At 39.4% G+C, this 27,811-nt stretch overlaps 2 protein-coding genes, 1 non-coding gene and 1 pseudogene across 15 annotated transcripts in view; 2 read left to right on the forward strand and 2 right to left on the reverse strand.

Moving 5' to 3' along the window:
* The window catches only part of ARL13B (ADP ribosylation factor like GTPase 13B), a 72,687-nt gene extending 54,071 nt beyond the window's left edge, over positions 1–18,616 (reverse strand). For 2 of the 10 annotated variants that reach the window (XM_054551238.2, XM_054551236.2), the window contains exons 1-3: positions 18,246–18,585; positions 2,689–2,755; positions 1,947–2,082 (exon numbers count right to left, since the gene is read on the reverse strand). In XM_054551238.2, the coding sequence (XP_054407213.1) occupies positions 1,947–2,082; positions 2,689–2,727 (175 nt within the window). In that variant the 5' untranslated portion in view covers positions 2,728–2,755; positions 18,246–18,585. Of the gene's footprint in view, positions 1–811; positions 1,104–1,946; positions 2,083–2,688; positions 2,762–18,245 lie in introns of those variants that run through there. The other 8 variants (XM_054551240.2, XM_024244624.3, XM_024244626.3 and 5 more) reach the window with 7 other exon arrangements.
* On the forward strand, positions 4,598–9,970 carry LOC112132699 (non-histone chromosomal protein HMG-14-like; annotated as a pseudogene).
* A 151-nt stretch (positions 18,617–18,767) lies between the features above and the next one.
* The window catches only part of PROS1 (protein S), a 105,493-nt gene continuing 96,449 nt past the window's right edge, over positions 18,768–27,811 (forward strand). For 3 of the 4 annotated variants that reach the window (XR_008523488.2, XM_054551234.2, XM_054551235.2), the window contains exons 1-3: positions 18,768–19,091; positions 19,686–19,779; positions 24,576–25,062. Coding sequence is in view for 3 of the 4 variants with exons in the window: in XM_054551234.2 (XP_054407209.2) it covers positions 24,987–25,062 (76 nt within the window). In the remaining variant the exon portion in view is untranslated. Of the gene's footprint in view, positions 19,092–19,669; positions 19,780–24,575; positions 25,063–27,811 lie in introns of those variants that run through there. The other variant, XM_024245210.3, reaches the window with a different exon arrangement.
* Positions 21,612–21,718, reverse strand: LOC112132792 (U6 spliceosomal RNA). The gene has a single exon (XR_002914514.1). It is a non-coding gene; the product is annotated as a U6 spliceosomal RNA (small nuclear RNA).

Genomic DNA, 27,811 nt, shown 5'->3' on the forward strand with positions numbered 1-27,811 from the left:
TGGGAATTGAAAAGGACTTTATAAAAGAGGAGACTATATGACAAAAATACATCTTTAAAGATCAGTAGATATTCTCTCTAGTTAGGTAAGTGAGAACAACACAAAAATATAAAGGAAAGAGAAGGCTTAAATCTGGGAAGTTTCAAGTAGTTCTATGAAATTACAGTCCTAAAAAAAATTTCAAAGTAAGAAACTGAAGAGTAAATATGGGATGAAGGACAAAAAGAGAATGGGGGGTGGGGCTCAAAGTTGAAGGCAGCTTTGACATTAAGCATTTTCTAGACTCAGAAAAAGGAACTTATGAATATATGGAGGTGGAATACATAAGAGAAAGAAAGGAAAGAGGATGTTCTAAGTACACCCAGTACACATAACAAATTAGGTAATCTGACTAGCACATTCTAAGGTGCCTGCTCCCATGAATGTCAGGCTTTAGAGGAATGGATAAAAGAAGAAGGTTAGAAGAAGGTGTCATGGCCTCCAGGTCAAATCTGGTTTGCCACTTGTTTTTGTATGGCCCACAAGCTAAGAATGTGTTTTACATTTTAAATGACTAAAAAAAATTAAAAGAAAAATATTTCCTAACACATGAAAATTATATTAAATTCAAATTTCAGTGCCGTAAATAAACTTTCAATGGAGCTTGGCCATGCTCATTTGTATACGGATTGTCTTTTTTTTTGAGACGGAGTCTCACTGTTGTGCAGTGGCACAATCCCGGCTCAGTCAACCTCCATCTCCAGGGTTCAAGCAATTTTCCTGCCTCAGCCTCCGAGTAGCTAGGATTACAGGTGTGTGCCACCACACCTACCTAATTTTGGTATTTTTAGTAGAGATGGGGTTTCACCATGCTGGCCAGCCTAGTCTCGAACTCCTGTCCTCAGATGATCCGCCCGCCTCGGCCTCCCAAAGTGCTGGGATTATTACAGGTGTGAGCCACCATGCCCAGCCTGTATACAGATTGTCTATGGCTGCTTTCACACTACAGTGTAAAAGTTTTGTAGTTCAGGAGGAGACTGGATGAAAGGTCTAAAATATTTACTATTCAGCTCTTTACAGAAAAAGTTTGCTGACCACTGGTTTAAATAATGATGGTGAGTGTCCTGTGAAGATATAACGTAGAAGATAGCACAGACATAGGCTTTAGAAAAAATCATAGACAATAATAGATAATTTACTTAACATTACAGAGTGGCATTTGAGGTGAGAAAATGTGTTTTTCAACAGTGAGTTTTGCAACCTGTTAATTCCACTATTTAGTAAGCATGATATCTTACTGCAATCATCAGTTTCCAGAAACAAATACACGTTATGCATTTCTCCCAATTCTTACCCTTTAGATCAGTGGCACCAGGGACCAGTTTTGCGGAAGACAATTTTTCCATGGACTGAAGGATGGAGGTGGTTTCAGGATGATTCAAGCACATTACATTTATTGTTCACTTTATTTCTATTATTATTATATTGTAATACATAATGAAATAATTATACAACTCACCATAATGTACAATCAGTGGGACCCCTAAGCTTGTTTTCCTGCAACTAGATGGTCCCATCTGGGGGGTGATGGGAGGCAGTGACAGATCATTAGGCATTAGATTCTCATAAGGAGCACGTAACCTAGATCTCTTGCATGTGCAGTTCACATAGGGTTCATGGTCCTAAGAATCTAATGCTACCACTGATCTGACAGGGGGCAACGTTCAGGCAGTAGTGTGAGTAATGGGGAGAGGATGTAAATACAGACGAAGCTTCGTTCACTGGCCTGCTGCTTACCTCCTGCTCTGTGGGCTGGTTCCTAACAGCCCACAGACAGATATTGGTCCACGGCCCCGGGGTTGGGGACTCACTTTAGATGCCTGACTGGTGATACATTCTAGGTGCCCAACAAAGTCACTAGCATAGATACTACTATATTGTAGCACAAAGCATTAAATTAAGATTACCTGGCCGGGCTGGGCGTGGTGGCTCATGCCTGTAATCCCAGCACTCTTGGAGGCCAAGGCAGAAGAATAGCTTGAGGCTAGGCATTCCAGACCAGCTTGGGCAACATAGGGAGACCCCATCTCTACCAAAAAAGACCTAATAAGTTAAAAATTAAAAAAAAAAAAAGAAGACTAGCCAGCATTCAATGAGATACACTCAATGAGATGTAATATGTTATGATACATATTCAATATTCAATGAGATGCAGTATGTATGATATAAAGCCGTTTAATGATATAGATTTAATTATAAAAATTACTTATCATATTGAAAAAAAGCATCAAGAGATTCAAAGAGAAATATGCTGGCTAACTATACCTCTCTCTCATCTAAGCATAGGCATGTGACTAACTTCTGGCCAGGAAAATATAAGTAGAAGATGGGTATTCTTAAAAGCAGGGGCAGCTCATCTTTTTAAATTTTCCTTCCTATTGTCTAGAATACAGATACTATTCCCTCTTAGCAGATAAAGGCATCAAGGAGCCTCTGCATCTCTGCATGCATTCAAATCTGAAACATAATAGTCTGGTCCCATTAAGACAGAGCCTATTCGCCACATGAGTCACAAATATACTAAGAATATAAAGTAATGCAGTGCACAGTATCTGAACCAAATTAATAAGGAATAAAGCAACTTAACAAAATAAATAATTCAGAATAATTTAATAGAGTTCAGAAAGCACATAAATGTTCTCAGCTTACCTCCTTGGATTCCCTTTGCTGTTGCGGTTTTACCAGCATTATCAAGTCCCACCATCAAAAGAGTCACCTTTCTTAAAATAATAGAAATTTAAAAATCACTTTCTTTGTTAATTTAGTATTGAGGAAAAATAAATGCAAATTCATTAATTAAATCAACATTTAAGGAGCACCTATTAAGCACAAGAAAATCTGTTGGATGCTAGGGAGTACAATGATGAATAAAATATAGATTCAAGAGCAAATTCATGAAAAATACCTTTAAAGGATCATCCTTTTGTTCTCTAAGCAAATAAAGTAAAACTGTACAATAGATAATCCAAACGACAGAGAATAAGCAAAAGAAGGAAGATACAAAGGGAGGTGGGGAGACAATCTAACTCTGAGTTATCTATCATGACTAAAGACTCAATTTTCTAGTTTATTGAAAGCTAACAAATATCATGAATCTGTTTATCTTATGAAAGTAATAACTGTTTTTAAATATGTAGCATCTTACCAAATATAAATTTATGTATAATAACATGATTATGAAGTGCTAACATTTTGAGAGAAGGTTACTATAATTGTAAAGTTTAAAATATTTCTCATGATACAGCTAAAATCCACAGGGGGGGAAAAAAAAATCTAGTTCAACTTAAAAACTGAAGAAACATAAGTCCAGATAAATTAAGTAATCTGGTCAAAGGTCACACAATGAATCTGAGTTACAGACTCAGAACCAGAACCTAATTCACCTAACTCGTAGGGATTTAAATGTGGGACAGGTATAAAGGAACAAACCTATTATACTGGTCCTAGTCCTGTTAATTGGTGATTCTGTTTACCACTATATAGTCATTTCTTTTCCAGGTTGAACTCTGCACAGTATAACAGGTGAGATAGTCCGTTATCACCATGGATTTGGAAATGAAAACTGCCTTGGGAATACATAGAAAAAGAAAGCCACAGCTTAACACAGCTGCCATATTTAGACCACAGGGTATGGCCAATCTCCTATGGAGTATAGTTATTCCTCTTTAGCAATCATTCCATGGAGGGCTGAAAACAGAATTTAGATGGTGGTAAAGGGTGTCCTTTCACTTCTCTAGGCTTTGCTCTCTTGGATTTAGACTTGTAAAAAAAAAAAAAATCTGGTGTACTCGAAGGGGCCATATAACAAAGACAGAAGACAGAGGTGAGAGTATGAGGCAGTCTAGTTATGGGTCACAAGCTGGGAAAGAACAAACTCAGTCTGGCAAAAGCCAAATTGATAATTTCTTAAATAAATAATCACTGACCATCTTCTATATACCAGACACCAGTGTTCTAGGTATTTGAGACACACTTGTTTATTACAGCAACCACTACCATAATAAAACAAACAAAAACAGATAAACTCTTCCTTATTAAGCTTACATTTTAGAGACAAAAGACAGACACTAATAATATGATAAATAATAAAGTGTAAATTTTATAGTACATTAGAAGGTGATTAGGTACTATGGGGAAAAAAACAGTAGAGCAGGGTACAAGGGATCAAGGTTGGGGGTGGGAGGTGGGGGCAGTTTTATATAGGGCGGTCAAGGCAGACCTCATTCAGAAGGTAAAATCTGAGCAAGGACTTGAAGGAGGGAGTGAGTCATGCATATATTCGGGGCAAGAGAGAACAGCTGGTGCAAAGACACTTAGGTACAGAAACGCAGGAAGGCCCAAGAATCAGCAAGGAAGCCACTGTGATGAAACCAAGTGAGAAAGGAGCAGAATAGGAAGACAGGAAGTCAGAGACACATCAGAGACCAGTTCACGTAAGCCCATAGGCCACTGTGAGGATTCTGACTTCTACTATGAGTAAAATGAATTCCATGTTAATTTCCTTTGTTATCTAGAAGCCTTTATCTTTTCTAGATGTTTCAACCATCCCATACCTAGCATGGGAAATAAACAGAAGCTGTGTCTATACTTGACTCAGTGCGAGAAAAAGGTAAATCACAATAAGCAGCACTCCAGGGCCCCATTCTCAATTGGCTGGTGGTGAAGCCAGTGGGAATGCCACAAAGACCCACAGCAGATTATAGATTTATGGAGAAGAGGTAGTAGGCAAGGTCTAGGAACCTCTATCCATCTGGAAATGTACCTGCATTATCAACTATGAAAAATACGAATTTACTTCTTAAGGAAGCTGCAAGATACTAAGAATATAATTTTATTATTTTGTTTTAATAATTCATAATTATGAATTAAGTAATTCATAGAACTATCAAATATCAAAGAACAAGATTTAAGTACAAAATAACTTCCAAAACAAAATATAGTAAATGACTATCCAGAGAAGATGGATAACGTAGCATTTAAAATGAGTAGCTTAGCAAAGCACGGAGGCACATCCCTGTAGTCCCAGCCACTCCAGAGGCTGAGACAGGAGGACTGCTTGAGCCTGGCAGGTCAAGGCTGTAGTGAGCCATGACTGTGTCACTGCACTGAAGCCAGGGCAACACAGCAAGACCCTGTCTCAAAAATAAAACAGGCCAAGTGTGGTGGCTCACAGCTGTAATCCCAGCACTTTGGGAGGCTGAGGTGGGCAGATCACTTTGAGCTCAGGAGTTCGAGACCAGCCTGAGAAACATGGCAAAACCCCATCTCTACTAAAAATACAAAAATTAGCTGGGCATGGTGGCACACACCTGTAATCCCAGCTACTCAGGAGGCTGAGGCTGAAGAATCGCTTGAATGCAGGAGGCAGAGGTTGCAATGAGCCGAGATCACGCCCCTGCACCCCAGTCTGGGCAACAGAGCAAGACTGCATCTCAAAAATAAAATAAAATAATAAAACAAAATAAAACAAGCCAGGTCAGGCCTGGTGGTTCATTCCTGTAATCTCAGCACTTTGGGAGGCTGAGGAGGGCCGATCACTTGAGCTCAGGCGTTCGAGACTAGCCTGGACGACACGGTGAAATCCCGTTACTACAAAAAAAAAAAAAAAAAAAAAAAAAAAAATACAAAAATTAGCCAGGCGTGGCAGCACACGCCTGTAGTCCCAGCTACCTGGGAGGCTGAGCTGCAAGAATCACTTGAACCCGGGAGGTAGAGGTTGTAGTGAGACAAGATCGTACCACTTGTACTCCAGCCTGGGCAACAGAGTGAGATGCTGTCTCAAAAAATAAAATACAATGATAAAATAAATATTTTAGATAATTCAAGTTACTAGAGATATAATGAATTGGACTAAAGTAATGCTAATATTAAAGCTAACTCAATTGTTCTTTATGTATACAATGCATTTCAAGATCTACAGTGCTTTAAACATTGCCATGAATGAAAGCAATTACTTTTGGGGAATAAATCCCTGTTTTCTATTAGTTTACATCATTTACTCCATAAATATTAAGCACCCATTACATAGCAGCAAACAAATATCCACAATTCTTAGGCCTCATAAACCTTAGAGCCTAGCAAGAAAAAAGGCACTGGAGAGGTAATTACAGTAACATGAGATAACTGTTATAAATTAGGGGAAGCAGTGGGCAGTCATAAGGACAGACAGCAGGCCACAGAGCCCACTCTGGAAGTCAGAGAAGACAATACCACAAATAAACAAATAAGCATCAACTGAGTCGGCAGTTCCTGGAAACATCACGAAAACTTTTCACATCCCTTATGAGTCAAAGTAAAAATTCCCTGATCCACCTTTTTATGAAAAATAATTCCTTGTTCTCTATTACATAGAGCACCTCACGTTTTTCTCCATTCTTGTCAAGATTTCAGTTTTTTAAAAAAACAAACATCTAAATACATATATACTATGCATTTTGAAACACTGTTCCTAAAGCCACCAAGAAAATTAGCTTTTACCTTAAGAGTCTGTCTTTATTTATAGGCTATTAGGCTCAAACAAACAAAAATGTCCTTCAAAGAAGAAAATCACATTACAGAATTATAATAGTGTTGAGACTGGCATAAAATAATTCTATTTCTATTTTCACTTTTACTACCTTTGCAACTAGTTAATTTTTAAGACTATGTCCTATTCTTGAAAAAAGGCTTTAATTAAATGTTTTAGGGAATTAAAGCATTACTGAATAAACATAAATAACAAGCAGTACAAATAAAAATCACAGCATGGATTACTGCAAAGCCTGATAACAAAGCATTAAATTTATACTTTCAGGATAGAATGCGATTAAAAGGTTAACATTCACCTAAAACTCAAACTTCTATAAAGAGGTATAATTTATTTAACCAAGTTTACAATGTACACGTAGCTATAGCTTTTTAAAATATGATAAATTGGACGGGCATGGTGGCTCACACCTGTAGTCCCAGCACTCTGGGAGGCCGAAGCAAGAGGATCACTTAAGCCCAAGACCAGCTTGGACAACATAATGAGACTCTGTCTCTACAACAACTTTTTTAAAAAATTAGCTGGGAATGGTGATGTGTGCCTACAGTCCTGGCTACTGGGAAGGCTGAGGTGGGAGGATCACTTGAGCCCATTGAAGCTGCAGTGAGCCATGACTGCACCACTGCATTGAAGCCTGGGCAACAGAATGAGTCCCTGTCATTCATTCATTCATTCATTCATTCATATATGCATGCACACATACATACAAAAATATGGTAAATTATTATCGGGAACAGTTTGGCTGTGGTGCTGTACGACAACAGAGAGATGAAAGACTGCCAATATCTTTTAGTCTGACGATTATTTGATCAAATACATTAGCCCTTCAAATTGAAAAAATAATATACAATACTCTTAGGTTTACAGTGTCTACACAAGTTGACACTAGCAATAAAATCAATCATTTAATCATTTGGTCAGATGGTAATACAATTAAAGCACGTTAAGCACTGTGGACACAAAAATGCCTCAGCCATCTTTTCTGTCCTGAAGTGCTCAGCCTCTAGAGAGAGTGACTAAAACATACAAATACATTCTCACACTACGAAAGTTTAAAATGTTTAGCTATATTTGTAAGATGATAATGGGATATAGAACAAGGGGACTTTATCCAGCGCAAAGTTAGGGCAGAAGGTCAGAGAAGCTTCTTAAGGTAATGCCTAACCTAAGTTCTTAAAGTGAGAAGTTAGCCAAGCAAGGGAAAGGTAAAAACAGAAGGAAGATGAAGGGATTCCAGACTGAGAACACTGCACGAGAAAATACCAATCACATTATGAGTTGATAAACAAGGGGTTAAGAGCATATCTCAGTATAGCAGCCTTAAACAAAAGAAGAACACAGTCACAACTCAATACAACTATGTAGTGAGTCTAAAGGGAACTTGACATACTTCTACTTAAGGAACCAGTAAATAAGCATCCCTAGTCCAAAAATCTGGAATCTGAAACGCTCCAAAATCCTAAACCTTTTAAGCACCAACATGACACCACGGTGGAAAATTCCACACCTGACCTCATGTGACAGGTCGCAATCAAAACTTTGTTATATGCACAAAATTATTTAAAATATTTTATAAAATTACCTTCAGGCTATTGTATATACAACATAAATGAAATTCGTGTTTAGGCTTGGAGGCCATTCCCAAGATACTTCACTACATATATATACAAATGTTCCAAAATCAAAAAAAAATTAAAAATTTCACAATTTTTAGGTCCCAAGCATTTCAGCTAAGAGATACTTAAACTGGGCCAGGCACGGCGGCTCACGCCTGTAATCTCAGCACTTTGGGATGCCAACGCAGATGGATCACTTGAGGTCAGGAGTTTGAGCAGCCTGGCCAACATGGTGAAACCCCATCTCTACTAAAAATACAAAAAAATTAGCCAGGCTTGGTAGTGCACACCTGCAATCCCAGCTACTCAGAAGGCTGAGACAGGAGAATCACTTGAACCCAAGAGGTGGAGGCTGCCGTGAGCTGAGATTGTGCCATTGCACTCCAGCCTGGGTGACACAGCGAGACTTCGTCTCAAAAAAAAACAAAACAAAACAAAAAAAAGAGATACTCAAACTGTATTATCAAATAATTAATGATGTAACCTTTCCAGAAGTTGAAAGTGATCCCCTCACTCCCAATATTATAGTCATCCCTGGGTTTTTGATTATAGAAAGGCTGAGATACAAAGGACTCTGTAGTATTATAAGACTTACAATATGTTATACTAGTAATAAGTAACATAAGAGGTATTATGGGTACTCTGAAATGTAGCCACAAACTTGGTGTTACAGACCTGAGTCCAAGTGCCAGATTTGCCGTTTCTAAGCTATATGACACATTACTTCTCAAAATTTCATGAATGAAATAGGATAATAACAATAGCTACTCTAAAGGGATATAATGAAAATTAAATAAGGCTGCAATGAGCTGGGATCATGCCACTGCACTCTAGCCTGGGTGACAGCATGAGGCTGTTTAAAAAAAAAAAAAAAAATCTAACCATAGCATTTTTCTGCTTAAAATCCTTATAGAGAATCAAGTCTCAATTTGGCAGCCCCCACTTCTGCCACTCCCAGGAAGCCTGCCATGCCGAGGATTTCTTCCATGCCGAGTATTCCCCCAGCCCTTCACAACCATCCCCGGCTACTTTTTATACAAGCTCCTCTAGCAGAACTTCTCTTTATCAGCTCTGTAGCGCCTATATCAAATATGCTGGGCACACAGTAGGCTTCTTTACTGAAAGAAACAACAAACATTTTCTGACCCCCATTTGCTGAGTAAATACTAAGTAAAATTAAAATACATAACTTTAGATTGAGAAAGTACTGTAATGAAGCTAATTTATATAAATCTTCACATCAAAATAGTTCATATTAAAGAATGTAATTAAATCCACATATATCAAATTGGCTGAAATATAAGCTTACATGCTCATGGTTTCAAGGTACTAATTAACACAAAGACTTTCAAAACTGAAATAGGGGTCTCAGCAGCTCGGGCGGCGGGAGGAGTGCCAGTAGCCAGGCAGCCCAGCTTCGCGAAGGCTCTCAGCGCCGTGGCCCACAGGTGCCCAGCAAGTGCCCTTCCCACCGCCAAGATACCCAAGAGGAAGGTCAGTTCAGCCGAAGGGGTGGCGAAGGAAGAGCCCAAGAGGAGATCTGCGCACTTGTCAGCTAAACCTGCTCCTGCAAAAGTGGAAACGAAGCCAAAGAGGCATCAGGAAAGGATAAATCTTCAGATTAAAAAAAAAAAAGGAAACAAATGGGAAAAGGGGAGCATAGGGAAAACAGGCCAAAGTGGCTAACCAAGAAACTAAAGAAGATTTACCTGCAGAAAATGAAGAAACTAAAACCGATGAGACTCCAACCTCTGATGAAGCAGGAGAGAAAGAAGCCAAGTCTGATTAATATCATATACCATGTCTTATCAGTAGTCCCTGTCTCCCTTCTTGTACAATCCAGGGTATTTTTATCAACTGCTTTGTAAGTGCAAGTTTTTTAGTAGCTCTAGAAACATTTTTAAGAAGCAGGAACTCCCACCTCATTCCATTGTTAAGTTTTTTCAGGAGGTGAAATAATTCTCTGGTTGTTTATTTTTTGGTGAAACCAGAAAATAGTATGGGATATTGAATTACAGGAAGTTTTGACTGTCTTGGATGTCAGCTTAACATTCCATAGATGGGGGCTTAGTTTTTATATATTGTAAAACAAAATATACTAAATGGCAATACAGAGTCAGAATCCTGCATTTAATGTCTTGAACATTTTAAATTACTTCTATTCCCATGTTGTTGTTTTTTTTCACAGAATTGTTTCCTAAAGAAAACCACTCCTTGATCACGGCTCTCCCTGTCAGAATTGTGTACACTATAACATCTTAGGTCACAGAAGTCCTGATTTCCTAATAACTGTGTTAATGTGCTGTGAAAGATTGAAAATTTGGGTATATAGTGTACATGCTATTAAACTGTGAATTGGTAGAACGTGTACAGCTTATCAAACACTTGTAGATACTGGCTCTTGATAATCCTCTTAAGAAAAATTTGCCTCCAAATGTTAAGTTGGAATGTCACTATAATAACTATTTAAAAAAGAGGCCGGGCACAGTGGCTCACACCTATAATCCCAGCACTTCGGACGGCCAAGGTGGGAGAATTACTTGAGCCCAGGAGATTGAGACATGCCTGGTCAACATGGTGAAACCTTGTCTCTACAAATAAAAAAAAAAATTAGCCAGGCATCGTGGCATGCACCTCCCAGTTACTTGGGAGGCTGAAGTGGGAGGATCGGTTGAGCCCGGGCAGTCAAGGCTGCAGTGAGCCGTGATCACTCCTCTGCACTCCAGCCTAGGCAATAGAGCGAGACCGTCTCAGAAAAAGGAATTACAATAGAGGTTTTCTAGATTTTTGGCATGTATGTTAAGAATTGTGTACAATTTGAAATGTCTGTATCCTTATTCTCAACACGACAAATAAAATCTCCATTACAAAAGAAAAAACTGAAATAATTCTTAGTAAAAACAAAAAAAAATCAAAGGTAGAGATTAAGAGATCCAAAGGTCTGTTTTACATCACTTCAGCTACCTGCCGAAACAAGTGAAGACTTCCGTACTCCAGGAGCTAATAATTAATATTGTTCAAGTCAACACAATGTATGTAATAGATCTCCTAAGTGAGAACATGAGAATATCTTATCTCAGAATTCCTTTTTATATAACAGATATACAAATTAATATATCAGAAATACTGGTCAGGCACAATGGCTTATGCCTGTAATCCCAGTACTTTGGGAGGCCAAGACAGGAAGACTGTTTGAGCCCAGGAGTTTGAGAACAACCTGGGCAATATGGTGAGATCCTGTCTCTATTAAAAAAAAAAAAAAAAATCAGAAATATAAGCATCATGGCATTAGGGAGGATTGAACTTAGAAAACATTTAAATTCTGAATCTTTCCTGAATGACATCATCACAATCATCTGAACACCTACAAGTCTAAACTTCCTCATCTTTTAACTAAGGAAGATAATACTTTCAATATGATAATTACATAAAAGCTATTCCTTTTTTTTTAGAGACGGAGTCTCATTCTGTCACCCAGGCTGGAGCGTGCAGTGGCGAGATCTCGACTCACTGCAACCTCTGCCTCCTGGGTGCAAGCAATTCTCCTGCCTCAGCCTCCCAAATAGCTGGGATTACAGGAGTCTGCCACCACGACTGGCTAATTTTTTGTATTTTTAGTAGAGACGGGGTTTCACTATGTTGGCCAGGCTCATCTCAAACTCCTGACCTCAAGTGATCCATCCGCCACGGCCTCCCAAAGTGCAGGGATTATAGGCGCGAGCCACCATGCCTGGCCCATAAAAGCTGTTTCTAACTTCAAAAATATTATGCAAGTCAAAGAAAACATTTCGCTAAAAACACTAAAATCAAAGTTTGACATATCGGAACTCTATTATCTACAATACTTAAAACTACATGGAGCAAATTCTAAATTTTAACATAAACATATAAATTCTAAAAGTAACATACATATACAAAAAAATACTTTAGAACACGGTTTTATGACACATATGTGAGAATTTTAAAAAATCACTATACGACAAATTGATAGAAAAAAATGTATCGAAAAAATAGTGTGATTTTATTGCAGTACACTATTTTCTGACGTTTCAATTCAAATCTACAACCCCATATTACAGCAAAATCATTATCTAAATTTACTGAGTATGAATAAATAGTGAGAAGACCAAGCTTGGGTTTATAGTCTGCTTTTAAGCCCTGATCAAGTCAAATTCTTAGTGTCCATTTTTTCATCTCTAAAATATAAGGGGGTAGAATAAGAATGTCTCTAGGTCCTTTTCTATCTTAAAATTCTAAAATTCTTACTATCCATAATCAAGAAGAACTAGGGGGATAAAAAGAGATGTAAAATATTCCAGTTCAGCATACAGCACAATAGATAATCCTTGCTAATCTGTACATACAGCTTAATTAGAAAATTAAGAACTCAGCAATTTCTATAAATGGTGTAGATTTACAGTTATATTTATTTAGGCCAAGAATGATGGTATTAGGGAGCTAAGTATTCCCTCCATGAAAAAGTTCATAGCAAAGAGGACATAACAGACCACTAGAAACATTGTGTACTATATCTCATTTTAGACTTGGCCACAGCAAACAATTTACTAATAAATTTGAAGTAAAGCTTTGATAGGTTGTATTTGTGATGCTAAAAAAACATAGATGGACAAGAAATCAGTTCCAATGAAAGGTTAACTCTGTGGAAGAATGGTGGGAGATGAATACGGGGCAGGAAGTTTCAACGATTTGTTACCTACTTACTAAAATAAAATTGAAATATGATGACTAAAGATTAATATTTATAAAACCTGGCAGGCATATGGTACTTATTATATCTTTCTTTTTGGTTAAATAATAGTCCAAATATTTTTGTTAGTTATATATGCATAATATATAAGGAGTTATATAACATGCATATTTTCATATAAACAAAGAATTTTGTGACCAAAATTTGCATGCAAAATTTGTTGCACAAATTTCTTCAAGACCCAGGTAAAATTACACCCCTTCTAAAATCCTCTTTCCTGATTCTCGTTAAAAATCTTAAAAATAATCTTTCAACTCTTGCATATTCGATCATTATATTTTACATGCACTATTTCATCACCTAGATGCTATGTTATAAATAACAGGAGCTCAAAACGTGTAGATGAGAATGTGTAAGGGTTAGAATCTGCTATAAGGCCCAGAGATTTACTGAGCATCATAGCTTCACAGACCTTGTGTCCTGTACTCAGGATGAAGGCTGCTCCCTATAGGCTAAACAGATTGCAATAGATTAACATTTTTTAATGTTAAAAATGAAAATATAAAACTACAAGAAAAAAAGTATACGTGAATGTAATCTTGGAATGCTGATGAACTTTCTAAACATTACACTGAAAGAGTAATATATCTGAATTTAAAATATTTATTTAGTCTTTTGATTGATTGATTGATTGAGACAGGGTTTCACCTTGTCACCCAGGATAGGCTGCAGTGGGACAACCTTGGCTTACTGCAGCCTCCACCTCTTGGGCTCAAGCGATCCTCCTGCCTCAGCCCCCCAAGTAGCTCGGACTACAGGCACATGCCACTATTTCTGGCTAATTTTTTAAAACTTTTTTGTACGGACGGGGTCTCCCTATATTGTCCAGGCTGATCTCAAACTCCTAGGCTCAAGCGATCTTCCCAAGTGCTAGGATTACAGGTGTGAGCCACCACACCCAGCCTGAATTCAAAAATTTTAAATGTTTGTATTTAAAAATCACAAAAAGTTGAAAATATAACAAATGGAAAGAAAATACTTGCAATATTATACAACTGACCCTTGAACAACACATGTTTGAACTGCACAGTTCTACTTATACACAAATTTGTTTTTAATGAAAGTTACCCGTGTGCCTTTCTCTCCTGCCTCCTCTGCCTCCCCAGCCTCCATTTCCACCTCTTCTGCCTCTGAAACCTTCCTGAGACAGTAAGACCAACCCCTCTTCCTCTTTCTCCTCAGCCTACTCAATGGGAAGAAGATAAGGATGGAGACTTTTATGATGATCCACTTCCACTTTCTTGCTCTGTCGCCCAGGCTGGAGTGCAGTGGCACAATCTCAGCTCACTGCAACCTCTGTCTCCCAGGTTCAAGTGATTCTCCTGCCTCAGCCTCCCGAGTAGCTGGTATTGCAGGTGCCCGCCACCACATCTAGCTAATTTTTGTATTTTTAGTAGAGACAGGGTTTCGCCATGTTGGCCAGGCTGGTCTTGAACTCTTGAGCTCAAGTGATCCACCCACCTCAGCCTCCCAAAGTGCTGGGACTACAGGCGTGAGCCACTGCGCTCGGCCCCTGATGACTTTCTTAACATTTCCTTTCCTCTAACTTTATTTTAAGAATACAATAAATTATACATATAACATAAAAAATATGTGATAACTGACTATTCATGTAAGGCTTCTAGTCAACAGGAGGCTATCAGTAATTAAGTTTTTTGGAAGTCAAAAGTTATATGTGGATTTCTGACTGTGCTAGCAAGGCGGGGCTCAGTGCTCCTAAATCCTGCGTTGTTCAAGTGTCAATTGTACTACAGAGAAACAGTAGCTATGACAAACACTTAAAATTTCTTTTTAAAAATTCAGTAAGAAAACACACCTGCCCCAATAGAAAAAACACAACGGTAATCAATGGACAATTGCTGAGAGAAACAAAAATGTGCAAGGAAAAAAAGTTCATCTTCCTAGTAATAAAAAAAAAAAAAAAAACCCACCAGAAACTCAGAGCAGAAAGCAGTTTCCCCTATAACGTGAAGAAGATGAAAAACCGATGACTCCTGATTTTCTCAGTGAAACAGGCACTCCAATGCACTGTTGGTAGGAGTAGAAACTGTGTTTTCTCTTTTTTAATCCTTTCTGAGGAGCAATTTGGTAACATATTTTTAAAAGATAAACTTAGGAACAATAAAAGTTTCAAGAGTTTATTTCCACATTCATTGAGTCATGAATGGAGCTGTACCAAACTGAACCAAAATTCATGAATGGGGCCATACCAAACCCCAAATAAGCGAGGTTCAGTATTCCACTAAGGGGGATCAAGGGTTAAACTTTTATAAGATCTTGACTCCTGACCTAAACTGGTGCCTTAACACTTGATCTCTGACTCCTGCCTTGTCCTTATCACACAAATCTAATCCCTGATTCCAATGTCTGGAATAATATTCTCAGTAGGAGAGGATCTAAGTGAGGAGAGGTGGACAAATACAATGGGTACAGAATGTATTAAACAAATCTGCAAAGTAATGTCAAATATAGTATATTAATAACCATCATCATCTCTTTTACAAATTCACTCCTCACATTTTATCTTCATAAAATATACACACGAAGAAGAATCCTAATAAGAAATTCTACAGAAAACAAATACATACATAATAATCAAACAGGCAATTTCTGTTGAAAAAATAGAGAATACCATAAAAGCACAAAATTTTGTTTTTAAAATTAGCTTGCTCACCTCTCATTTATTCCAGTAAAATAAATGGAACTACTTGCTAATGTTATTTACTTCAGGATGATTATTACTAAGAAAAATCAAACCACATACAATATTTGGCAAATATTTATTCAGCCACTATTATAAATCAGGCATTGAACAAGGGGACTTAGAAGACAGGTGTAATACAACTTGTGTTCAAATCCTTTGACAGTTATCCAAATTGAGACGTTTACCTATGTCCTTTACATTAGGCTATGATCTAGAGCAGTAAGATCCAATAGAAATGTAACATAAGCAACATATACATTGAAATTCTCTAGTAATCTCATTTTTTAAAAAGTAAAAAAAAGTTAATTCTAATATATTATAAATAATATGCAAAAAGTTATGCATAATGCAAAAGTTATCATTTCAACATGTAATCATACTTTTAAAAGACTGATAAGATGCTGACTTTTTTGCATAATAAATCTTTCTTCAAAGCCCACTATGTATTAAACATACACTTAACAGCATCTCAATTCAGACTAGCCACATTTCAAATGCTTAACAGACACGTGTAGCTCGTTGTTATCCTACTGGACAGGACAAATTTAGATGGTGCTTATTAAAGAAGAAAATACACTCTGGGTTATGCAGCTAAATTTTAGTAATGCTTTATTAAGAAAATTCAATGATCTGTTCTACTTGGAAATCAATACATTCTCCTTTCTCTGAACTCTGTCTTTTCTTTAAACAAATCATTCCAGACAGTATATATACAAGAGCTGCTAAGAAAAGGAAAGACTAAGAATGATGAATGAAATTGAACACTCCTTCTTCGAATTACACCTTTTCACTGTTTCTCGTTAAAAGAACGTAAGTTATATATATGCCTTCACAGAAACCAAATACATTTCTTAAAAGCAGACACGGAGGAAAATGAGGGGTCAACTATTATGAATGACCCTCAAAGTCTTAGTAGATACTGTGAAATCAGACCAGAATATAATTAAAACAAATAAATCAGAATCTATGCACCTAAAACCACTCTTTGACTTTTTTCTCTTTTTTTTTTGAGACAGGGTTGCACTGTGTCACCCAGGGAGTGCAGCGATATCGGCTCACTGCAACCTCCGCCTCCCAGGCTCAAGTGATCCTACTGATTCAGCCTCCGAAGTAGCTTGGACTACAGGCGTGCGTCAACGTGCCCGTTTATTTTATTGTAGAAACGGGGTTTCGCCATATTGCCCAGGTTGGTCTCGAACTCCAGGGCTCCAAAGATCGGCCAGCCTCGGCCTCCCAAAGTGCTGGGATTACAGGCGTGAGCCACCACACCCAGCCCATTTTTGACTTACAGAGTTGATCTTACTACTTATATTTAAAACATTCAAATTTAGTTAGGAGCTAATAATGGGGAAGAATCTCTAGTTTCATTTAAAGTTACTTTTTTTCCAATCTAGACATGTATTTTCTGTTATAATGTGTAAGTGTAGCTTTTCAGATTCATTCTTTAAAGGATAGTTCATTCTCATGGCAAATTCATTCTTTAAAGGATAGTTCATTCTCATGGTAAATTTAGTTAGGAGCTAATAATGGGGAAGAATCTCTAGGTTCATTTAAAGTTACTTTTTTTCCAATCTAGACATGTATTTTCTGTTATAATGTGTAAGTGTAGCTTTTCAGATTCATTCTTTAAAGGATAGTTCATTCTCATGGCAAAAAATTGTTAACTTAAAATGTTAACAATTAAAAAAAAACAAACTGCTTTATCTTACCCTTGGCCCAATTCCAGACTAGAACTATGTGAAGTCAACATTATTTATGTAACAAACACAAGGTCTCTTTATCGGTTAGGCCTCAGTTTCAAAAGCATCAATTTCACTGATTATTTCCTAAGACAGTGCCTGGCACAAGGTATTTTCTCAATAAATATTTTTTGAATGAATGAATATCAAGTAACAGGTACTAATTATTAATACTTCCAGCATTTCAAAATGAAATGTTAAAAAGTGGACCCTTTCAATTAAACGGTTTTACTAGAGACCGTATGAAAATCGGAAGCCACATTACAGTTAAGAAAACACTATCACTTGTTCTCATTGAATACAATATTTCTAAAGCAGAGTATTATCACTCTCATTTAATATTTAAGAAAGGTGAGGCCAAAACGGTTGAATCATGTAATTATTAAGTAGTGGAGCCAGATTTCAAGCCCACGTCCTCAAATACAACTGTGTAGGGGTGTGTGGAGGTGTGACTTGGAATGGAATGTGCGGATATTATGAAAACTATATTCCATGTCCTCCTCTTTTTAAAAGAATTTCCATTACAAAAGCGTCAGAGGAAAAACACACAATGGATAGTTTTCAATTACACACACACACACACACACACACACACACACACACACACACTTTTTAACAAATTCAAACCTATTTAAAATATAACAACGACAAGCATTGTCAATCGCAACGGAAAGTCGACCAGACAACAAGGCTACATCCTCCAATCTCTCCCTCCCAGGACACCCTGGGAATGAAAGCATCCCTTGCGGCCTGGGATAGACTCGTCCAGGCGCGGGGAAGAGGCGGCGCCTCGCCCCTGGGGCGCAGCCATCCCCAACCCCTAGGACGGCCAGGACAGCTGGCTCCAGCCTACCTGACGGGCTCCCGCCACCTCTTGAACCAGCCGCAGCAACTGGCCATCAGACTGAACATCCCGGGTCGCTCCTCCCGCCACTTCCCATTCGAGCCCGGAGCGGACACCGGCACCCCGCTCTTCCCCGGGGGCCTCCGCCACTCCGAGACGCCCCTAAAGTGGATAAGTCGGGAGGAAAAGCCGGGAGGGAAGTGAAGGCGGCCTGCCCGAGCACTAAGCCCTGCTAACCGCGTGGGTCCGCGACGACTGCCCTCTTAGCCAAGGAGCAGCCTGACCAAAGACGCAGAAACACCGTAGCCGAGTTAGCGGGACCCGGCTAAAGAAAAGCCCCGCGTCGACGTGCTGACGTTACTTCGAGGCGCGGAAGGCGTTCCCCAGGCAACGCCCGTACTGCTCTCGTCCAATCATCGGTTGAGGTCCTGCGGTGGAGGCCTCTGAGTGGCTGCAGAGTCCTGGCTACCCGCCCCTGCGCGAGACTAGGAGAGGAGAAAGGGGAGTACTCTGGAAAAAGGAGGCGGAACTCGAGGTAGCGAGTTCTCGTAACTAGGCAACCGGAGCGTCCGGAGATAAGCTGGAGGATCCCGGACAAATCTCGAGCAAGGCCTATCTTTATACTTATATAAAATGTGTTGCCAATCCATGATGCTGTTCCTTTTCTTTCTCCAGTGTCCCCAACTGAGATTCAGAGATCTCAGGTCTTGTGCATGGGTTTCTTTTTTTTTTCTTTCTTTCTTTCTTTTTTCTTGTTTGTTGTTTGTTTGTTTTTTGCTCAGGGATGGGGACCCTCTAGAATTCTGGCCGACTTAGGCATCATGACTACAGGAACAATACACTGGGGCAATTCTTGTAAGTTAAAGACAAGGGGGAAATTCGCTTGCTAAATTTTCTCAGTAGTTCAGATGAGAGTGAAGCCTTAATCTCTAAAATGTTTATCACTGTTACATATGTGAAACGGAATTGTATGATATTTGTTGTAGGGGGGACTGTGATTACAAAAGAAAAATGCATTTGTTGTAGAAAATGTGAAAAATACTAAAAAGAAACAAGATGAAGAAAATGAGATCTCACAGGACCTCTCAAAGATAACCATTTGGGGCCGGGCGCGGTGGCTCACGCCTGTGATCCCAGCACTTTGTGAGGCCGAGGCGGGCGGATCACGAGGCCAGGTGATCTAGACCATCCTGGCTAACATGGTGAAACCCCGTCTCTAGTAAAAATACAAAAAAAAAAAAAAAAAAAAAAAAAAAAAAAAAGCCGGGTGTGGTGGCAAGCGCCTGTAGTCCCAGCTACGCTGGAGACTGAGGCAGGGGAATCGCTTGAACCCGGGAGGCGGAGGTTGCAGTGAGCCGAGATCGGGCCACTGCACTCCAGTCTGGGCAACAGAGGAAGACTCCGTCTCAAAAATAAATAAATAACCATTTTGATGTATGTTTCTTTCAGGATTTTTAGGTACATAAATTGCTGGCTATTTGGTTTCTGCAAGATGAAGATTGTTATCTCTTGACTGTTTTGTAATAGTGTATTTTTTAAAGAGGTATGTAATATTTGCATTTCTTTTATATTCTTTGGAGAAAAAGAAATGACAAGGACATTCCTGTAGGGAAAAAAATTATGCACAATATGTAAGGATCTGTGTGTCCATTCATTTTCTACTTAAATAAATATTTTCAAATCCTGATGAAAGGATAGAAGGCACTGAGAATCCCAGTGTATTCGTGGGGAATGTAATGATTTGAGACTAAGATACATATAGGTTTTAAATTAGTCTCTGTCCTTTACTAACTCATGTAACTTTTTTTGGTTTTGTTTTGTTTTGTTTTGTTTGAGACAGAGTCTCCCTCTATCAACCAGGTTGGAGTGCAGTGGCATGATCTCGATTCACTGCTACCTCCATCTCCTGGGGTCAAGTGATCCTCCTTCCTCAGTCTCCCAAGTAGCTGGGACTAGAGACGTGCACCATCACGTCCAGCTGATTTTTGTATTTTTTGTAGAGACAGGGTTTCATCATGTTGCCCAGGCTGGTCTCAAACTCCTGGCCTCAAATGATCCGCCTGCCTCGGCCTCCCAAAGTGCTGGGATTATAGGCATGAGCCATGGCACCCAGCCTCATGTAATTTTAATTCAAATTTATATACATTTCATACAGCTTGCTATGTCCAAAATACTGTGCCTTATGGGGAACAAAGGGGGTGATACCTTTTCTTCTCATCATAACAGTCACAGCCAGCACTCATATAACCAAAAGAATAGCAAGAGAAAAGCGTAACAAATTTATTTAATCCAAGTTTTATGTGACATGGGAACCTTGCAAATGGAGATGCAAAGATGCAGGGAAAACTACCCATTTTTATACTTGGGTTCGATGAAGAATGAAAAGCCCTGTAGAACTCTCATTGGTCAAAAAGGATATGACCTAATGAGAGCAGACTGTGTGGAGAAACTCAGCAAGGCCTGTCTGTTCAGATTCCTCTTGACCTGATTGTTCAGCATTCCTTCTTCCAGGGTATGGGGTACGACCCTTTCTAGAATGGGAGTCTTAAGACGTACTATCAAACAATGCAAGTCAAAGAATTTATTTATGGGCAGGTCTTTCACAGAAAGGAAGAAGGTTAGAGTGACATTTTGGGGTTTCTGGCTGGCTTTGGGGAAAGGGGGTCGTGGTTTCTATAACTGCACCTGGAGAAAGAGGAATTATAGTTTCTATGGCTTGCTTAGGGGGAAAATGAGGGGCAAGAGATGGGGAACAGAAGGTTAGAGACAGAAACTTTGCTTCTGAGGCCTTTATTTTGGGATATCTTCTTCTAAGCTCCAACAACCCTATCTATAACATGGAAATTAAAATACCTACTTTGCCAGGTTGCTAAGATGACGAAATGAGAGAAATGAAGCTCAAGTGTAATTTCTGATAAATAATAGACAGCAAATTTTAAAGCTGGTGTCACCTGTCCCATAAACACTTATGGTATGTGTCCTCCTACCTCCAAATATCCATGGTGGGAGATAGGAGAGCAGGGCAGGATAAGACTGCAATGCTCCATTAACTCCAAGCCAATTTAAGACTTTCTGCTGACTCTACTTTCATGACTCACTTTCTTAAGCTAGTGTCTTGCAAACCCTAAAGTTACATTGTTTTTATTCACTCTTTGATCCATTTACTATGATTGGGCTTCTGTCCCATCTAACTACTGAAAACATATTTTTTGATATAACTTATATCTTCCTAATTACCAAATCGGTTCTCTTTTCTATTATTTAATATATATATAATACAGTTAACTTTTCTAAAACTGTTTCCTGCCTTGGTCTTTCACAGTTATGCACTGCACTACCCTACCCTGGTTCTCTTCTTCTTCTTTGTTTTTTTAATTTATTATGGAACGCTTCATGAATTTGCATGTCATCCTTGTTCAGGGGCCATGCTAATCTTCTCTGTATCATTCCAATTGTAGTATATGTGCTGACGAAGTGAGCACAACCTCTGGTTCTCTTCTGATCTCCCTGGCCATTCCTCCTCTGGATTTCTATATGTAACTTCTAAGATATGACCTTACCCCTCTGCTTTTCTTTTTTGAAACATGTTCTCTTGATGGAATTTGATTATTATTTCTGTGACTGAAGGATCTCATGATGTGTATGTTTCTTGAGCATTTTTAGAACCATATTCAATACTGTTTTTTCACAAATATATACTCAACACCAGTTTTGCAGTAAATCCTCATTTATCTTCATCCAGAGGTTCCTAGAAACTATAATTTTAAACAAAATAACATATAATAAAACCTATTTTACCATAGACAAATTGATATAAACCAGAATTAAGTTCCTATGGCACATTTCTGGTCACAAAAACATCACCAAACTTCAAAATAAAGATGGAACCACTAGTAATAGTAAACATTGAAATAAATGTGAGCTATACATTAAGAAAGATGAATAACAACAAGTAAGATAATTATTTGTCCACTTATTCCAGTTCACGATCATAGGTGGCATCTCAGGGTAAAAGGTGAGAACTAGCCCTTGACAGGACACCATTCCATCACAGGGTGTTCTCATACATGCCCACACTCACTTAGACTGGGACGGTTTAGACACACCAATTCACCTAACATCCACATCTTTTGGATGTGGGAGGAAACTGGAGTACCTGGAGAAAACCCATGCAGACGTGGGGAGAACATGCAAACTCCATACACGCAGTGGCCTGGGCCAGTAATTGATTTTATTTTTCTCAGCCATGTCATAATGAAACAATACTATTAAAGCATCTGCTCTACTTCATGCTTTCCCCAGTTCTGCTAGTGATAACATTACCGATCATTCCTGGTGCCAACATGCAGTCCCTTAGCAAAGCTGACTCTTAGTTTTTGAATATCTTAAGTGGTTTGGTAGCCATTAAGTGCTGCTCACCATGTCTAGTTCTCTTTCCTTACAGGCACATGAAATAACAGTTATTCCCACCCTCTTCAAGTCAGGCATACCTCGTGCCTTGCTTTGTCTAATGAAATGTAAGTGGTATGTCACTTCTTGGTAAAACTATTTAAGAGCTGGGGCACAATTCTCGATGTTCTCTCTTCTCTTGCAATGGTAATTGTAGAAGACTATGTTGACTTTGAGGGACTGTAAAATCAAAGCAGCATGAATTGCTGAGTTCACACATGGAAGATAGTTACTTGGAAAGTCATGCAGACTTGTAGTAGACTTCCAATGAGCAAGAAATAAACACTTGTTATCTAAACACTGTAATTTTCTGGCTTTTTAGTGTGTAATCTGGCTTATTCTGGATGAAGAAAAGAGTCATGCGGCTATGATTCTAGTTAACACTGTCATTTCAGGATAATTGTTGATATTTTGGCATAAATATTCCCAGGCACACATTGTTGAATTAAATTGAATGACACGTTTATGTACCAGTCACTGTTCTAAGCACTAGTAATATAGTTGTGAACAAAACCTTTAAAAATTCCTGCCCTCATGAATCTTACATTCTACTGGTGAAGACAGATGAAGAAGTGAATAAGTAGACACTATGTTGGTAGAAGATGATATGGAGAAGTGTAACACTGGATAAAATGATGGGATTAAGATTATGAATGAGACTGGATTAAGAGTTAAATTTTGGACAGGTTTTAATTGTATATTAAGGTCTGTATCAAAACCAGAGTTTGGCTAAATGAGATTACCAAGTGTCAATTCATATTGAGCTAAAGCCAGATATCACTTTCACAAAGTTAACTTCTGAGATTAATTAAAAACCCAGAATTTTATCAAAAGATGTATTATCAAATTGTATATTATTAGATTCTAGATGGTTTTACCAAGTTTGACGTTACAGTGTAGGACACATAAATTTTCAGTGCTGACAATTATTACTGGCAGTGTGATGCAAATTTGTGGTGTTAAAAAGATATTCAGGCCAGGAGAAGTGGCTCACACCTGTAATCCCAAAGCTTTGGGAGGCCAAGGCAAGAGGATCACTTGAGGTCAGGAGTTCCAGACCAGTCTGGGCAACACAGCGATACCATCTCTACCAAAAAAAAACAAAAACAAAAAACAAATTAAAAAATTAGCCTGGCATAGTGGTGTGTTACTGTAGTCCTAGGTACTCAGGAGACTGAGGCAGGAGGATTGCTTGAGCTCAGAAGTTCGAGGCTGCAGTGAGCTATGATTGCACCACTGCACTCCAGTCTGGGCAACCCAGTGAGACCCTGTCTCAGATAAATAAATAAATAAATAAGGCCAAGTGCGGTGGCTCACGCCTGTAATCCCAGCACTTTGGGAAACCGAGGCAGGCGGATCACTTGCCATCAGGAGTTCAGAACCAGCCTGGCCAACATGGTGAAACCCTGTCTCTACTAAAGATACAAAAAAACTAGCCAGGCATGGTGGCAGGCGCCTGTAATCCCACCTACTCAGGAGGCTGAGACAGGAGAATCACTTGAACCCGAGAGGTGGAGGTTGCAGTGAGCCGAAATTGCGCCACTGCACTCCAGCCTGGGCAACAGAGTGAGACTCTGTCTCAAAAAAAAAATTTTTTTTTAATTAATAAATAGATGTATAGATAGATATTCACTTTCAACTGAAGTCTTTAGAGGAGCAAGTTTTTTTTAAGGTAGATTATTCTAATATTCCCTTCTTTTCTTCATATTCTTTACATTATTTTTATGCCTGTATGGCATACAAGACCGAAAAAACATGTGGATGATCAAAATGACCCAATTTGCTTTTCCTATCACCATAGTTCTTCCTAAAGTCCTCATTGACTTCCAGGTTTTGGTTAATATCTTCAGGGACAAGTCAGTGTCTCACTGTTTCTGCTTCTGAACCTAGGGATCCTGTCCTCTTGAACCCTGGAAGTTGTCTTGACCAGTCAGAGAACTTCGTTCTCCACCCCTTCCCCTTTGGAAACGTCACACTGTGGAGGAAAAGCAGCAACTAGGAAGCTGGTGAAGAAGGATGTCTCAGCAGTGTTTACTAGGCCTCCAACACTAAAGCCCATCCCCCAGCTCCGAAAAGCTTCCTGGAAATGTCCTTGTTATCACTTCCCCTCTCGGGCTGGGGGCTGGGTGCGGGCGGTCTCCTCCGCCCCCGGCTGTTCCGCTGAGGCTCGCTGGGTCGCTGGCGCCACCGCGCAGCACGGCTCAGACCGAGGCGCACAGGCTCGCAGCTCGGCGGCGCCGAGCGCTCCGGTCCCCGCCGCGACGCGCCACCGTCCCCGCCCGCGCCTCCGCGCGCTTCGAAATGAGGGTCCCGGGTGGGCGCTGCTGGGCGCTGCTGGCGTGTCTCCTCCTAGTGCTTCCCGTCTCAGAGGCAAACTGTGAGTAATCAATAGCGTCTCTTCTCCCTTCCCCAGCATTGTCGACTGAACTGCGTGCCCTGGCTGGTAGGATTTTCTTCTCTAGAGCCGCAGCCTCCTAGAAAGTTTCCAGTAAGTACCGACAGACACCCAGCGGATGGAAACAGCCGTGGATAGAGCAGGCAGTGTAATGGTGGGGCAGGATCACTATTTGCACAGTTGCGAGAATGTATTGCCTACAAGACAGATATAAGAACCTAGTTGACACTAAGTATCAATGGAGGGATGAGAACACCTGCCCATTTCCCTTCAAAACCGAAGTTCCCAGTCAGAGAACTAGGATGAGCAGATTCTAGCATATGAGTAGGGAAGAAAAGGTAACACACTGTGTCTTCCCTTTGTCCAAGCGCCTGCCCCCAACCTGCACCCGTCTCCTGAAACCTACCTCCCTTTTGCAATTTCTGGACTTTGAGCTTGGTTTGCTTGTCTCACATTAACGAAATGTTTTAGGATGACTGAGGGTTTGTATAGCAGTAGATATAGGTCAGTTTCTAACCCTGAAATTAAAAGGACTGTTAAATACTGTACTCTATTTCTCAGATCGTTTGTACTGAGGATTTTTTAACACTGCGTGCCACTGATCTGAGGTGGTGGCAGGAATTCTTTATCTTTGTGTTTCAGGTTCTTTATGTCCTTATGCCCGGATTCAAGACAGGATATTGAGTTTTCTCTGAAAACTATATAAGGAATAGCAAGGCAATTAGTACATTTTTAGTGGTCAGTTAATTTGTTTTCTAAAGTTGTAAGTGTGTTTATTGAATAAAAACGCCTTTTTGTTTGAGAGTGAGTCTCGCTCTGCTGCCTAGGCTGGAGTTCAGTGGCTCGATCTCCGCTCACTGCAACCTCCGCCCCCGGGTTCAAGTGATACTCATGCCTCAGTCTCCCGAGCAGCTGAGATTACAGGTGCCTGCCTTGACTCCCGGCTAATTTTTTTTTTTTTTTTTTTTTTGTATTTTTACTACAGACGGGGTTTCACCATGTTGTCCAGGCTGCTCACGAACTCCTGACCTCAGGTGATCCACCCGCCTTGGCCACCCAAAGTGCTGGGATTACAGGCGTGAGCCACCGCACCTGGCCAAAAATGCCTTCTTGTTCTATGTGTTATTTTCAGGGATTGGAACAGGAGTGAGAACTCTGAATTACAAATAACTTTTAGGAGCCTAGAGCTCCAAAGTAAACTTTTCGAAGATGGAAATTTCAAGAAAATTATATATCAATTTGCTAACATTCCACTAGTTTCTATTAGTTAGTCATCAGGATGAATGCAGTACTTTAAAAATCTAGCTTGGGACTAAAACATTATTTTTTGATCTTACATTAAAGAGCTACAATTGCAAAACTTCAGCATTCAAACCCCTGTCATTCAGCCAATTTGTAACTACATGCGCTTATTATCTATATCGTTCATTAGGACAATTAAATATTTGCTTCATAGCTAGTGTTTTGGAGAGGAGAAAGGCAAAGTAGCTTGCCACACCTAACTCCTTGTCATCATAGAAATTTGCTAGGCCTTTTCTTTTTGTAGAGATTGTTACATTTTAACTGAATCTAGGCAGAGGTAAAAATTATTTGGGTTTGTGTATGTGTATTATATATAAACATATGGGGAATTACACTTGTTATATATAACACTGATAGAGTAGATAAATTAATTCTTCAAGTATATCACATAAAGAATAGTTGGCCCCATAATGCCTTCAGTTAAAAGTTTTTGATTGCTTAGTTGGATTAAAAGTCATCTGTGGTTTACTGATGAGGAAATTTGGATATAGATTTGATGTTTTTAATCCATATGATTTGATTTTACTTTATTTTTATTTGTTTACTTTTTTGAGACAGTCTGGTTCTGTCACTAAGGCTGGAGTGCAGTGGCACGATCACAGCTCACGGCAACCTCCCCCTCCCGAGCTCATGGGATCCTCCCAGATCAGCCTCCTGAGTAGCTGGGACAACAGGCATCTGGCACCACGCCCAGCTAATTTGTGTGTGTGTGTGTGTTTGTGTGTGTGTGTGTGTGTGTGTGTGTGGTTTTTATTTTGTTTTGTTTTTTTGGTAGAGTTGGTGTTTTGCCATATTGCCTAGGCTGCTCTTGAACTCCAGGGTTCAAGTGGCCTGCCTATTTTGGCTGCCCGAAGTGCTGGGATTACAGGTGTGAGCCACTGTGCCCAGCCTCCATATGATTTTAAATCTGAGATATAATTAGAGCTGTAAATATTTTATTTGTAATTCATTGTGTAGTTCTTTATTTAGAATTATGTATTTATTTATTTATTTATTTATTTATCTATCTATTTATTTAGAGATGAAGCCTTGCTGTGTTGCCCAGGCTGGAGTGCAGGAGTGCAGTGGCGTGATCCCAGCTCACTGCAACCTCTGCCTCCTGGGTTCAAGTGATCCCCCCACCTCAGCCTCCCGAGTAGCTGGTATTACAGGCATGCACCACCATACCTGGCTAATTTTTGTATTTTTAGTAGAGACAGGGTTTCACTATGTTGGCCAGGCTGGTCTTGAAGTCCTGACCTCCAGTGATCTGCTCACCTCAGCCTCCCAAAGTGCTGGGATTACAGGAGTGAGCCACATTATCCAGCCTATAATTCATTGTTTAGGCCATAGAAAGCTAAGGACGATTAAAAAAATATTTTTGTGATTAAAAAAAATCTTGCCCAGACTGGAGTGCAGTGGCTATTCACAGGCACTATTATAGTGCACT

The sequence above is a fragment of the Pongo abelii genome, chromosome 2 (genome assembly GCF_028885655.2).
Source record: "Pongo abelii isolate AG06213 chromosome 2, NHGRI_mPonAbe1-v2.0_pri, whole genome shotgun sequence".
In the NCBI taxonomy this organism is placed as follows: domain Eukaryota; kingdom Metazoa; phylum Chordata; class Mammalia; order Primates; family Hominidae; genus Pongo; species Pongo abelii.